Source organism: Gallinula chloropus, assembly GCF_964237585.1.
Source record: "Gallinula chloropus genome assembly, chromosome: 5".
Taxonomy (NCBI): Eukaryota; Metazoa; Chordata; class Aves; order Gruiformes; family Rallidae; genus Gallinula; species Gallinula chloropus.
The window spans coordinates 26,913,506-26,928,936 of NC_140090.1; the positions used below are offsets into that span (position 1 = coordinate 26,913,506).

The 15,431-nt window shown below is 52.2% G+C and overlaps 1 protein-coding gene across 1 annotated transcript in view; it reads right to left on the reverse strand.

Moving 5' to 3' along the window:
* Positions 1–1,118: 1,118 nt before the first annotated feature.
* Positions 1,119–15,431, reverse strand: part of ADARB1 (adenosine deaminase RNA specific B1) — a 41,659-nt gene continuing 27,346 nt past the window's right edge. Inside the window, exons 7-9 of the mRNA XM_084264787.1 lie at positions 11,046–11,231; positions 2,909–3,080; positions 1,119–1,469 (exon numbers count right to left, since the gene is read on the reverse strand). Of these exons, the coding sequence (XP_084120913.1) occupies positions 1,293–1,469; positions 2,909–3,080; positions 11,046–11,231 (535 nt within the window). The 3' untranslated portion in view covers positions 1,119–1,292. The remainder of the gene's footprint in view (positions 1,470–2,908; positions 3,081–11,045; positions 11,232–15,431) is intronic.

The window sequence follows — 15,431 nt, forward strand, 5'->3', positions numbered from 1 at the left end:
ACACAGCAGCTGGCCTGACCTCACAGTATCTCCCTCCTGTCTTACATGTGGACAGAAAGCTGAAGCACTGGGGATAAAAACCCCTCTCCAAGTGATCACCACGGCAAAGGGAAGCCCGTTGGAGAGCAACTTACCTACTGAGCTGCATGAAGACCATCGCACACGGAAAGCCTGACGGCAAGGACACCTTGGTGAGGCGACAGCTCAGGTGCCAAGCAGAGACAGCTCGCAGGAAGGAAGGGTGAACAATGGGTTTTGTCCATACAAGAGCTTCTTGTTTCTGTGAGAGGAGAGTGATCAACCCCCAGCAAGCGACTGGCTTTGGCAATTCGGTGCCCTTAAGATGAGCGAGTTGTTGTCGTGGTGGTGGTGGTGAAAGTCATCGTGTTACCGTTACAGTTAAAGCTGTGTTCTGATGAGCTCTGGGATATACAAATCACCTAAGTCTAAGCAGGTTTTTTGCACATCATAGACTAAACTCCTTAACTTACAAATAAGTATTTTTGCTGTTTCCAGTTTCCAACAGTAAAAAATAATCATTAATAATAATAATAATAACAACACTGAAGACGTCACAATGGGTGTCAATGGGAGGTAAATGTATTTTTAAAAACAGAATAAAAAGCTGCATGTTAAAAACTGGGTCACAGACTAATAAATACATACATCAAAGAGGAAATTTTCAGCAGCTGGTTTTTCAAGAGCGAGGAAGTGGGGTAAAAACTAGCTTTCCAGACTGTGTCCTGGCTCGGTAACCTACACGCTGGAAGGATCTGCAGCTCAGAGAGATGTTCAGGAGGGGTGGAATCAGATTTGTGGCCTTCCAAAAAATCAAGCTACTTCCTAAAAGTGGGGTGGTGCAGAACCTGGAGAACTTTTCAGTTCTTCATGCACTGGATGACATGAAATTAAAAAAAAAACAACCCAACAAAAAAACCAAAAAAGAAATTGTTTTAACCCAGAAACACCAGAAGAGTCCTTGTGTACTGGTAGGGGCAGCCTTACTGTGAGTTTTCTACAGAAGTATTTCTAGAAATACACCAGAAATGACTTTCCCATAACAAAATAGACAATTATGTGCCAGGTCATCGAGTTTCAATACTGAGGCAAAACAGAAACAGTTACAAAAAAAACCCCACCCAAAAACCCAAACCACCCCAAACTGAAGGAGAAAAACCCAACTCCAAAGAGTAAGAAGATGTTTTGATGGCTGTGGAGATGCCAGAAAGCAACGCTGGACACCAGGAATCTCCAGAACAACCCCCTTCCCCAAGTGATGTGCAGTCTGTGAATTAAACCGTGAGGGAAAACTGATCCTGTTCTATGGGCTTCTCCACCCAGGCTCCGAGTCCTGCCTTCAGGAAGGCTCTGAACAAACACTCCTTGGCAGTCTGATACTCGGCGGCTCCTTGCTTGGTGTCGTGGTACAGGTTGGGTTTGAGGATCTTGGAGCGCAAGCTGGAGGAAAGCTGTGGGGGTTCAGGAGGAGGAAAGAAGAGAGACAGGAAACTCGTTAAGCCAAATTGTTTGAGAGGGACTGAGCTATTCCAACAGCTGTTATTAAAGCAGGGTAACGAAGTGCCAGCCCGTGTGTTCAGGTGGCGGCGGAGAGGGGTGAGTGAGCCCCTTGCGGCATCGTGCCATGGACACTGGGACTGGTCTGGCCCGGGCTGGCTGTCTGCCTGCCTTCCCTATGTTATCAGGTCCCTTCGGGGGAGCTCCCTTCTGGAGCCTGAAAAGCCACCCACAGGGCTTTCTTCCTAAGAGAGGGCGGCGCGAAACCTTGGTAGGGTCGCTCGGAGTGAAACCAGGATCATTGTCCCCAGAGTAAGGTAAAAGGAGAAGGCGAGCTCAAAGGGGATTGCAGCTATAAACCAGACATCATTGGATCCTGGCATGAATTTGGACCAGTATCATTGCATCAAACCATAAGGTAAGCAAACAGAATCACACAGAATAACAGGGATTGGAAGGGACCTCCAGAGCCCATTGGGTCCAACCCCCTGCCAAAGCACCTCCCTAGGACAGGTCGTACAGGGCGCCGTCCAGACAGGGCTGGAATATCTCCAGAGAAGGAGACTCCACACCCCCTCAGGCAGCCTGTCCCAGGGCTCCCTCACCCTCACTGGGTAAACGTTCTTCCCCATGTTGGTGTGGAACTCCCTGTGCTCCAACTTCAGGCCATTGCCCCTTGTCCTGTCCCCACAGACCACTGAAAAGGGGCTGCCCATTTCCACCTGCATCCCATACTGAAGATACTGATAAACATTAATAAGGTCCCCCCTTAGTCTTCTTTTCTCCAGGCTGAACAGCCCCAGCTCACTCAGCCTTTCCTCACAGGGGAGATGCTCCAGGCCCTTAACCATCTCCATAGCCTCCTCTGGACTCTCTCCAGGAGATCCCTGGTTTTTTTATCCCAGGGAGCCCAGAACTGGACACAATACTCCAGGTGGGGCCTGACCAGGGTAGAACAGAGGGGGGGGTCACCTCCTATGACCTGCTGGCCACACTCCTCTCGATGCCCCCCAGGATCCCATTGGCTCTCTTAGCCCCCAGGGCACACTGCTGGCTCATGGCCACCCTGTCACTCACCAGGACCCCCAGGTCCTTCTCTGCAGAGCTTCTCTCCAGCAGGTCACCCCCAGCCTGTACTGATTCCAGCAGTTATTCCTTCCCAGGTGCAAGACTCTCCACTTGCTTTTATTAAATCCCATCTGCTTTCTCCCTGCCCAGCACGTGCAAGGAATGCACTGTTCTCTCCCACGACTACAAGGAGAGCAGGAGTTAACATCCAGGCTCAGCTGGAGACAGGCTCGGAAGGCGGCTTCCGAGCACGGGCAGCAGCATGCACAGCCACCTCACTCAGCAGGAAGGAGAAGCGGACAGCCCAGCGCTCCCGGAGATGTACCTTTGCGTGAACACGCATCCAGCGGCTGTAAAAAGCATGCTTACAGAGGCGGGACGCACGACCCATCTCATCTTTGCCAGTCGTGGCATTAATGACTTCCAGACCGGCGTCTCCCACCGTCCAGTTCACGCTGAAGTTCGGTGCCTTCCCTGGTTGGCGGGCTTCTGCATTGCTAATACCTGCAAGGAAAACGATGCTTAATGACACCAGCAATTACTGCTCTTTAGTTTTGTTGTTACTGGGGGTAAGCAAGACAGCAGAGCTATCCAAATCACGTTGCTAAGCACTCTTACAAGCGGATCTTTTCGTTCTGGGGGCATTCTCTGGCAGGTTTTTCACCAATTTGCAGAGGAATTGCCATGCACATCCCATCCTGACCCTGGCTGAAGTGCTCTCTCCTTCCACCCTTCCTAGTAGGGGGCAGGTGTGCATCCCTGTGGGGGGAGAAACCAGCCTCCTCAGCGGAGGGGATCATGGAGAGGTCTGAGGCATGGGGCCAGGAACAAGAGCACCCTGCCACGTCCACCCCAGGAGGTTCCATCAGTTGTACATCTCCCATCAGTCCCTCTCGCTCTGCTGTTGTAAGGATGTAGGTGCACGTTGCTCATCGTGTTTTGGAATGGGTGCCACACTATGACCCCATGTCACGTTTCCACACCTGGCTTTACAGTTCAGCTCTCAACTCCAGATGCCTTAACACGGAGAGGCCGTGCTTCCTGAGCGGTGCCAACACCTCTCCACTCGTCCTTGTAAAACCAGAGCCAGCTCTGCATGGCACCCTGAGCTGGCAGCACCCCTCTCATGAAGGTGCCACTGTGTTTCATTCAGCACTGCCAACTGCTTTCTTACAGGCTACACTGGGTGCTGTGGGTTTGCCCTGGCTGAGAGCCAGCCACTGTGCAGCCACTTGTTCTTTAAGGGGGGGAAAGGGGGAAATTGAGGGAGGGGGAAAGGGAGGGAGAACAAAACCCAAGAACCAAAACCTGGCGGATTGGGGTAAGGAGAGTTACTGGGGCAGCAGAGAGAGATATGAGAATAATAACAGGACTTTACAGCAAAGTACAGGAGACTGGTGACACACAGTGTGGTGTCTCACCGACCTGCACAGCTCGGTACAGCCCAGAGCTGTCCCGACACCAGACAATCCCCAAACCCATGTGTCCTGGAGCTGCCTGCTCCTCCCCCCACCAGCCCCACTTTATGCTGAGCATGGTATCATTGGCAAGGGATACCCCGTTTGGCCAGTTTGGGTCACCTGTCCTGGCTGTGTCCCCTCCCTTCTCGTTAGCAGGGAAATATGAGCAACTGAAAAGTTCCTGAGTGCTGAGCAGCAAATAGAGACATCCCTGTGTTCCCAGCACTGCTCCCATCCCAGCTCCCAAACACAGCACCCACCAGCTGCTGGAAAGGGATTCCTTCTGTCCTGGCTAAACCCAGGACCCCAGGGCATGGTGTGACCAGCACTGACGGCGTGGGCATCCAAGTCAGATGGAACAAGACCCGTCAGCCCTCAGCACCCTCCACGTTAAGCTAGAACTGGTGGGTGTTTTGAGTACTTCTGCATAAATCCGACTGTGTTCCAGCTGCAAACCCCTTTCCCCTGCCCGTTGCTTCTGGAGGTGCCTGGGGAAGGTTTAATTCCACCCCCCCATAGGACCCCAAGGCTGCAGAGATGCCCTGTAGGATGTGCTTCTTGCCAATACCTGAAGCTTAATCTCATAAAGAAACTTTGGGCCCAAGCATGGGACTTGGCTCGTGGTACCTCTGGGCCCAGTGAGAAAACCATGAGGCCTGAGCTACACAGTGAGCTGGGCTTGTTCAGCCTGGAGAAGAGAAGGCTGCGGGGGGACCCCATTGCAGCCTTCCAGTCCCTGAAGGGAGCAGAGAAACAGGAGGGAATCAGCTTGTTAAAGGGCAGAGACTGGCAGGACAAGGGAGAAGCTCTTTACAGAGAGTGGTGAGGGGCTGGAACAGGCTGCCCAGAGAGGGGGTGGATGCCCCGTCCCTGGGGGTGTTCAGGGCCAGGTTGGATGGGGCCCTGGGCAACCTTGTGTAGCTCCAGGCCTGGAGGTTGGTGGCCCTGCCTCTGGCAGGGGGGTTGGAGCTCTGTGATCCTTGTGGTCCCTTCCAACCCAGACCAGTCTGTGATTCTATGAATTTGGTGTGCTGAGGGTATTCAATTCCTCAGTAAACACAGTGCTTTGAAACATGTCTAATTGAACTTCCTGAAGCTGTTGTATTTTTAGGGTTTATGTCAGCCAGGTCGCCGTGACCAACAGCCAGGGATTAAGGGAAGGAGGAAAGAACAAAAAATGAGCCTCATGCTCCCTGTTTTCTTGAAACATAAGCTGAAAAATTTGGGAATCAAAAGAAAAGTCTCCTGAAGGGCTCTTTGCTCATCTCACAGAATCACAGGGCTGGAAAAGCCCTTTAAGGTCATGGACTCCAACCATCCCTGTCCTGTGCTGACCCATCTCCCTGAACACCTCATCTCCCTGTCTGTTAAACACACCCAGGGAAGGTGACTCAGCCCCTCCCTGGGCAGCCTGTGCCAGGCCCTGACAACTCTTTCAGGGAAGAACTTTTCCCTCACAGCTGAGCTGACCCTGCCCTGGCACAGCTTGAGCCCATTTCCCCTTGTCCCACCTCCTGTCCCCTGGCTGAAGAGACCATCGCCCACCTCTGTGCACCCTCCTGGCAGACCAGTGTAGGCAGTGAGACTGCCACCTATCTTCTAGGGGAAAGCAGCAGGATGCCACGGATTGACACCCACTGATCTGTGAATCTGTGAGGAGGGGTGTGGGACCCACACACAGTGGTCCCCACTCAGTGGGTACATGTAGATAAATATATATACATATATACACACCCTGCCACGCAAGCAGTGCTTGAGGGAGAACCAGCAAGAGCGGGGCTTTGTGACAAGAGTCAGAGTCCCCAGTGCCACGTCCCCTGTCCTTCTGAGCAGCTTCTAAGAGGTGGAGCTGGCAGTGCAACTCGCAGGGTGCCAGCGAAGTGCAGGCTCCGCCGCTCTGGGAGTCACACCTCGCGGGGCCTGCGCCTGAACCCCGAATACATCACAAATTTTGGGTGCACACAAAACGAGTCTGAAATCTTGAGTGTCCAAAACCCCCATGGTTCAGGCTGCTTTTTTGAAGCTGGTGTGAATCAGGCCTGAGCAGACACACTGTGTCATCAGAAATGGGTTCCACCAAAACCACCGAGGCAGGAGGGCTCCCAAGTCGCCACCACACAGGCAGACCAGCCAGAGCTCATTCCTCTTTACTGTCATGCTCTCTGTACTGAGAAAAGCAGCCTGAGAGGGGATCTGATCAATGGTTATCAATATCTGAAGGGTGGGACACAGGGGACATGGCCAGCCTCTTCTCAGTGCTCTGTGGAGACAGGACAAGGGGCAATGGCTGCCAGTTAGAGCATAGGAAGTTCCGCACCAACATGGGGAAGAACTTTTACCCAGTGAGGGTGAGGGAGCCCTGGGACAGGCTGCCCAGGGGGTGTGGAGTCTCCTTCTCTGGAGATATTCCAGCCCCGTCTGGACACCGACCTGTGCAATATGAGCCAGGGAGCTGCTTTGGCAGGGGGTTGGACCCAATGGGCTCTGGGGGACCCTTCCAACCCCTACAATTACACAACCACATTCCTTGGGTTATTTTGATGAAACAAAAATACCTCAAAGCCCCACAGACTCTCACATGGAATTAAATAACAAGATCCCCCTGCTCAACTGCTGAATCCTCTCTGCAAACCCCAGAGAGATGGCAGGAGTCCCTGAAGGAGGATCACAGACAGGGAAGAAAGGTTATCTCAAAACTGAAGCATCTGGTAACACTTTGGGTGGACCAGATTCCTACTCTCTGCCTCCAAACCTAGAGATGAACATAAGCTGAAACCAGTAGTGGGAGAGGAAGCTAGGAGTGGAACCAGAATACTTTATTCTCCTTTGAGAACTGTCACAATGGAGCTATTTAGAGCCTGTCACTCAGAACTTACTGTTGCAGGTTGTTATAATGGGGTATAATAAGCAAAAGGTCACAACTTGTGCCAGCGCTTGTATGAATAACAACGCCTGACAGTTTTTTGGGGACTGAGATGGGAGAGAGAGAGGAGAGATGAGAGAAAGAGACCCACACCAGAGCAGGTTTGCTGGAGGGCTTGTGACCCCGTGTGGGACCAGGCTGGAGCAGTCTGGGCCTGAGGGACTGAGAGCCATTCTGTGATTGATGACTGCCCCCATAGCAGTGACTCATGCTGGGGCAGCTGGGGAACAGCTGAGGCCCAGTGCGAAAGGACTCAGGCTGGAGAAGTTCCTGGAGGAGTGTCTGCCATGGGTGGGACCCCACGGTGCAGCAGGGGAAGGGGGTGATGGATGCTCCCCCCCGCCCCTGGCCAAGGAGGAGAACATCTGGTGAGGAACTGACCCAAACCCCCGTTCCCCCAGTCTCTGCCCCAACCCGTGCCACAATGGGGGGGCAGAAGGGAGTGAAATGCTGCCTAAAGATCAGTCTGCTGAGAAGGGAGGGGTGGGGGGAGCTGCTTTAAGCTCCCGGTGTCACTGGGGATGCAGGGCAGGGCCATCAGTTAGAGAGTTTCTGTCCTTTACCCCGTGCTGAGTCTGTCCTGCCCGTGCCGCTGACTGCGGGATGGGCTCTCCCTGCCCTTATCTCACTCCTCAGCCTCTCAATAGATATTTTCTCCCCTGCCCAGCTGACCAGGGCTGTGACAGAGCAGCTTTGGTGGGCGTCTGGCCTCCAGATGGGCTCAGACCCCCACACCCAGTGAAAAAAGCCCTGTCTTTTCTATATAATGGACTCTCCTACTCTTGATGAGTTCTGCTCTCAAGGATCTTGACTGGCTGATTCTCTGAATGGCACATCTGCTGAGCTCTGCCACCCAACTTCCACCTTCGGAGAAACTCCTTCATCCCACCTCTCACAATGGCCCCCAAAAGAGTTTGTGCAGGTTACCCTGTGGGCTGGTACCTTGTTGTTGGCTATTTATACAATCCTCCTCCTCCTATCTGACTGAGAAATCGATCTCTCTTTGGTTTATTCTAGAAATTCACAAGCTTTGAACCTGCCTACTCCTCAAACAACCTGGCTGGTGCCCAGCATGAGCTGACGTACCCTCCGTGCCACGGTGCTAAAGACATCCCGAAAGGCTGGGTCCTGTAAAGTAAAGGCTTCCAAAGTCCTCATGGGGAGGGAGTTTTCCACCAACATGCCTGGATGATCTCTGGATGTTTCCCACATCCCCCAGCTGAAAACCAGCTATTCTGACATGACCACCCACCTCTAACTTGCTGGGGATAGGAGGTGGAAGTAGAGAATTTCCTATGAGGAAAGATGGAGAGAAGAGAACTTTTGGCAGTAGAAAACAATAACTAACTGTGATGGCAATTGTCCCAAATTGTCTGAATTTATGGGAAAGGAAAAAAAACCCCTTCTTTACAGCACTTTCTCAGCTAAACAGGCAAGATGGGGGAACAACATCTGCTTCTCTTTTAGGTCATCTCTCTGGTACACATGAGATAGAATCATAGAATCACAGACTGGTCTGGGTTGGAAGGGACCCCAAGGATCATAGAGCTCCAACCCCCCTGCCACAGGCAGGGCCACCAACCTCCAGGCCTGGAGCTACACAAGGTTGCCCAGAGCCCCATCCAACCTGGCCTTGAACACCCCCAGGGATGGGGCACCCACACCCAATCTGGGCAGCCTGTTCCAGCCCCTCACCATTCTTTCTGCCAAGAACTTCCCCCAAGTATCTAATTTAAACCTTCCCTCCCTCAGCTTCACTCCATCCTCCTTGTCCTGCCAGTCTCTGCACTTTCACAAGCTGATTCCCCTCCTGTTTCTCTGCTCCCTTCAGGGACTGGAAGGCTGCAATGAGGTCCCCCCGCAGCCTTCTCTTCTCCAGGCTGAACAAGCCCAGCTCCCTCAGCCTCGCTTCATAGGGGAGGTGCTCCAGCACTCTAATCATCTTCATGGCCTCCTCTGACCCCTCTCCAACAGTCCCACATCTTCCTTGTACTGGGGCCCCAGCTCTGGACACAGGACTCCAGCTGGGGCCTCTCGAGGGCAGAGCAGAGAGGGACAATCCCCTCCCTGTCCCTGCTGCCACCCCTCTCCTGATGGAGCCCAGGATCCCATCACCCTTCCGGACTGCAAGAGCACACTGCTGGCTCATGAGAAGTTTCTCACCCACCATGACCCAGAGTAATCAAAACAGAGCTGCCTGTGTGGTACCAGGAGGAACATGGAGCTGGGGACAGGTATTTCTCTGGTGCTGATTCCAGGTAAGAACACACAACAGAACGTGCGACTCGAAGAGCAGCTGTTCTGCTGAACAGCTGCCCCAGCTGAACCCAACAGCCTGGCTCAGAATCATAGAATCCCAGAATCACAGGGGTTGGAAGAGACCCCCAGAGCCCATTAGGTCCAACCCTCTGCCAGAGCAGCTCCCTAGGACAGGTCGCACAGATCAGCGTCCAAACAGGGCTGGAACATCTCCAGAGAAGGAGAATCCACAACCTCCCTGAAGATGAGCCTTCAAGACTGAACCAGTAGAAGAAATCCATCAACACAGTTCTCCCCCCAAACCAGCTTCCCATCCATGTCCCAGATGTGGATTTTCATGAGAAGTCAGCACTCTGAGAATGTTTCTGAACTCTCCCCACTGCTCAGCAGCATGTCCCAGCTGGACTGGTTAAAGAGATGCTGCTATTTCCTGGCAAACAGGCCACCTCCATATTGCAGAAAGATCATTTGTAAGAAGACAAAGGAGCATTGTAAGTTGTGAAAAGGGTAGCTCCTCCCCCCCCCCCCAACCTGTTGTTTTGAAGAACTGACCAAAATTCCCCCCAAATCAGGCAGAAACAGTCAATACATCAGCTACTATGCACAAACAACAACATAGGATTTGGTACTGTGAGCACTGGAACTGCTTCTTACATGCTAATATGAAGACAAATAGGTTTTAATACATTATAGTTCGGGTAATCCTTATTTCTTACCTTCCTTATCTAAAGAAACACTAGCTGTTCAACAGGCTGCTTTCCCTGCTCCATTCCCTAAAGTGATTTGAAAGCATTCCCTCAAATTTTAACCATGCTTTCCAACACTGAGTTCTTTTTTTTCCCCCTCCTTCCTGGAAAATAAAGAGACACATGCCACAAGCCAAGCTCTACAATCAAAGTGATGTGCACAAAGGAGAGGGAGGGTGAGAGGCTGTAAAGGCTTCACAGATTCAGGATTTCAGACAGTCCAGAACTTTCCTTGGAAGGTAACAGCTCAATTAGAAGTTATGACCTGTGAATTCAAATTATCACTATTCCTCTGAGCCTCACTAGAGCCTGGGATCAGCGCAAAGCCAAAGGACAGGACTTAAATGTTGGGCAGCAGCCATGAAAGACCAGCTACACCCACAGGCTGGGGCTTGCCATGTTGATGTCCCCCAGATTTATTTAATACTCTTAAAAGTCTTCCCAGAGAACATGCCCTTGGGTGCTGGGTGCAGCATCTGTAGGTTAACCTACCAGGTGGAAATTAAGATGTTGCCATTATCAAGTCATGCAAATGAGTTGGGTGCCATGCTAACTAAAGCCAGTGCTGCATCCAACAGAGACTGAGGAGAGAAAGAAAACACAACCACTGGCAGCTGGGATGTTCTCTCCATCCATTTTTAGCTTGTTATTGATCTAGAAAGTGTGAATCAAACGTGTCTATCTCGGCATACTGATCATTGGTGTGGCTGCTCAACGAACATCTGCAATGGCAAGAGAAGGGACAGTGAGAGCTACCACACTCTTTCAGGGGTGGGAAGAGGGTTTCATTAAGGCAGGGCTTTCCAACTTCCCTCAGGGATTGCTGTGGGCATGCTCCAGACAGCTCCCATCCAAAGTCTCATCCCCCAGCTCCTTCCACTTTTTAACTCGTGAAGGGTCCTTGCTATGGGATTTCAGACTGAGTATCTACGTTAAGTTTAGACCGCAACTTCCCTGTTGTAACCAGAAAGCAGTTTACTCACAGTACATAATTTGCAAGGTTTATGAAAACTGTGGAATCACATTGCTACTGGAAGAGACTTCGTTACCGGCACAGCCTTCTCCATTAGATACTTGCCACTAAGTAAAGGTCTGTTGAGTGTATAAAGAGGTGGTAGATCTTCTATCTCTGCTATCCTCTGGTATACGGCTCTGGATAGATGATCCCCATGATATAAACTCCCCAAGATGATGCTAGAGAAGTAAATTGGCTCCACAAAGAGGCTAAGTAAGGCTCCTTGAATACCCAATACGTTCCACCTAAGAGGGAGGGAAAAACAAAACAAAACAAAACAAAAAAAACACTTTCTTTTTAATGGAACAAGTAACATCTGCCAGACATAACAGCAGTCAATCACAACGGACCAGACTTTCAACCCTTCCTCTTGGCCAGCACGTGACTATGGCAGCATAGCTGTGACACCTGCCCGAATTTCAGAGGTCAGCTTATGGGATGCTTGGAGTAAGATGACCTAGAATGACAATGTACTGCCAGCACCCACTTCAAGAGCAGACTCTCTAACTTCACATGCCCACCGAGGTGCCCAATGATGCAGCTCCAAGCACCCTGATCCCACAGGTGTGAAGGACCACTCATTGGGGAAAGCTGAACTATGAGATCCTCAGTCAGAAACTGCAGCTGATGCCTCCAGAAGCTACCCAGCAGTGGGCAAACCTCCCTTCCAGCACGTGAGAAGGATCGTGCCCGCAAGCCCTCAGCACCTCAGGGCCAAAAGGAAAGCCTGCCCTTCGGACCCCAGCCAAGCTGCCCACATCCCACTGCCAGAACGGCCCTGCAATCTCCCTGGGCCAGGGGGAACTGCATCTGAAAATGGAGGCTATGCAAAGGGTGCATTTGTGCTTTGCTCACTTGAGCTGCTTCACAGAATCATGGAATGACCAGGTTGGAAAAGCCCTTTAAGCTCATGGAGTCCAACCATCCCTGTCCTGTGCTGACCCATATCCCTGAGCACCTCATCTCCCTGTCTGTTAAACACACCCAGGGGTGGGGACTCAGCCCCTCCCTGGGCAGCCTGTGCCAGGCCCTGACAACTCTGCCAGGGAAGAACTTTTCCCTCACAGCTGAGCTGACCCTGCCCTGGCACAGCTTGAGCCCATTTCCCCTTGTCCCACCTCCTGTCCCCTGGCTGAAGAGATCATCGCCCACCTCTCTGCACCCTCCTGGCGGGTCAGTGGAGGCGGGAGACTTAAACCATCCATCCCTGTCTGCACCCCAGTGACCTGTGTGGGCCCAGGCCTGGTGGCAGGGGCACAGCACCCATAGGAACAAGACACAGAAGGGTTTTTGTGGCTGCCTTCATTCGATTGAGCTTTGGTGCTTGATCAGCCACGCAAAATACTTTCTGGAGCCTTGAGTGCTTTCAAAGCCCTTGCCCCTGAGGTACACTCACCAACAGCTTGGCACTAGTAAAATAACACACTAGAGTACAACTGCAACACTCAGACAGGAGCAGCAGGAAAGTTTCTTTCGGTGTTTGAATAAAACAGATGAGCAGGACATGATGAGAATATCTCGTGCTCCTATGGAATGGTTCTTCTTAGGGAAGGACCCATCCTAAACCAGTCTGAAAGGCTGTCCTAAGAACAGAGAGAACTCGGGGGTTGCTAACAGTGTTTCTTAGAGCTTGCACTGGGGTGGCTACAAACCTGCAACAGCTTGGGCTGGAACAGGCCAAGGACAGAAGGAATCACTTTCCAGAAGCAGGGAATGCCCTGTTTGGGAGCTGGGATGGGAGCAGTGCTGGGAACACAGGGGTGTTTCTAGTTGCTGCCCAGCACTCAGGAACTTTTCAGTTGTTCATATTTCCCCCCTAATGAGAAGGGAGGGGACACAGCCAGGACAGGTGACCCGAACTGGCCAAAGGGGGTATCCCATGCCAATGATACCATGCTCAGAATAAAGGGGGGCTGGTGGGGGGAGGAGCAGGCAGCTCCAGGACACATGGGTTTGGGGATGGTCCAGTGTCAGGACAGCTCTGAGCTGTACCTGAGCTGTGCAGGTCGGTGAGACACCACACTGTGTTTCACCAGTCTCCTGTACTTTGCTGTAAAGTCCTGTTATTATTCTCATATCTCTCTCTGCTGCCCCAGTAACTCTCCTTACCCCAATCCGCCAGGTTTTGGTTCTTGGGTTTTGTTCTCCCTCCCTTTCCCCCTCCCTCAATTTCCCCCTTTCCCCCCCTTAAAGAACAAGTGGCTGCACAGTGGCTGGCTCTTAGCTAGGGCAAACCCACAGCACCAAGGAAACAGGCTTCTTGCACATCTTTACAGAGGATGGAAGCAGAGGCAATGTGTATCAGCTTAAAAAAGCCATCCCTTAATGACTGACTAACAACCCCACCCTGATAAATTAAGGTGTATTTTCCATGGCATAAAGGCACATTATGTCTAATGCTGAAACCACCATCAGCAACCAAATATGAGTAAAGCCAGCAAGCAAAAATGACTGCTCCCAGAGGCTGAGCTGCCTTTCTAGGGACCTTTACCATCATCTGAACTGTGCACAGCACAAAGGTGTCTGGAGTGCCACATCAGTCACGGTGGTACCTGGAAATACCCTGCTCTACCCACACAGAGAAGCACAGAGCCCGCTACAGACACTGGCTGCATTACAGAAGGAACATCTGGAAGGGATTCAAGGCCAAGCATAGCAAATGGGGCCTACCCAAAACATGCAGACACCCAACCAAGCTCCCTTCAGTGAGGCACACCACGTTTTACGCTCCACAAACAGTACTTGAGTGACAGATGGACATTTCAGGAAAGGCCACAGCATTCCTCTGGCAAAGCTCCCTAAATAAAACCTTTCCCTCACTTCAATCCTCAGCATCTTTTTCCAGGGCTCATGTCTCGCCACCTCCTCCCACACCTGGCGACCTTCTCTGGCATGAAAAGGAAAGCTGAAGTTCCTCTCACCAAACTTCTTTGGATTAAAAGGAGAGGAGGAGCCTGGGCACCTGAGGAAGCTTCTGCAAAGCAGAGAGAGCAGAGTGGAGCTGTGTGCTCCTAAAGCAGGAGTGTGAGCACACACAGGAATGCTGTATCACACCAGTGGTATTACCACAGCACCTAAGTCAACCGAGCAGGCAGGAGATGAGCTGAGGGGGAGACCATCCGAGTGGGCAAGAAGACACCCTCCATCCAGCATTCAAACTGGCTGCTGGCAAGAGCTGAGACGCTTCTCTCAGCCAAGCGTAAACCCAGTGTGTCTTGTGAGTGCCTGGACAAATGTCCAGCCTCTTCTCAGTGTCTGTGGGGACAGGACAAGGGCAATGGCCTCAAGTTGGAGCACAGGGAGTTCCACACCAATCTGAGGAAGAACTTCCCGGTGAGGGTGAGGGAGCCCTGGGACAGGCTGCCCAGGGGGTGTGGAGTCTCCTTCTCTGGAGATATTCCAGCCCTGTCTGGATGCCAACCTGTGTGACCTGTCCTAGGGAGCTGAAGGGGCTACAGGGAAGCCGGGGAGGGACTGTTTAGAAGGGCCTGGGGTGACAGGACAAGGGGGAATGGTTTTTAATTGGCAGGAGGTAGATTTAGAGTGGATGTTAGGAAGGAATTCCTCACTCTGAGGGTGGTGAGGCCCTGGCACAGGGCACCCAGGGAAGTGGTGGCTGCCCCCTCCCTGGAGGTGTCCAAGAATGGGGCTGGTGAGAGGTGTCCCTGCTCACGGCAGGGGGTGGGACTGGATGATCTTTAAGGTCCCTTCCAGCCCAGTGGTTCTAGGATTGTATGAACCAAGAGCTCCCCATGACACTGTGAAGCCAAGACAGTGGCACTTTGCTCCTTACCACGGAGGTGCCTAAGCCGCAGAGCCAGGCGCTCCCACCAGCTCTGCACACATGCTGCTTGCATTTGCCATAGGTGTGCCCCTGGTTGCTCCCACACCTTCCTGGTTTCCAAGACAGCTGTGATCAGCCACCACAACATGTTTGAGGTTGGCAGCACCCCTGGGATGCCCTGTGGTGCCTTCACTGCTTGCATCTTGGGTGACAAGAGGTTGCCTGTCTTGGCAACCACGGTTACTGCAGTTCCTCATCCATGGGCAGGGATATATCTCCAACTCAGAGCCACCCCAGACAGGTCACAATCTGCTTGACACCCATCTAGCTGGGCTTTCCTCTCCTCAGAAGGGGGTGGCAGAGCTGACTGCTGTCAGCTAACCGCACTCCAGTTTCTCCTCTGTATCTTGAAGAGATTCCCTGAGCCCCACAGCCAGCCTCTGCCTTCCACAGGCCACAGCACACAGAATCTTTGCATGGAGCACAGCCAGGGCTCCTCTCACAGCAAGGGGCCCTGTCAGCAGCCCACACTATATATAAATCAGAAAGGACAAGAAGTCCGTGGTCTTTGCCAGGAGCACTTCTCACAAACATCTAGGGCTATGGAGATGCTGAGGGGACCAGAACATCTCTGAAGGTTGGTGGCCCTACCTGTGGCAGG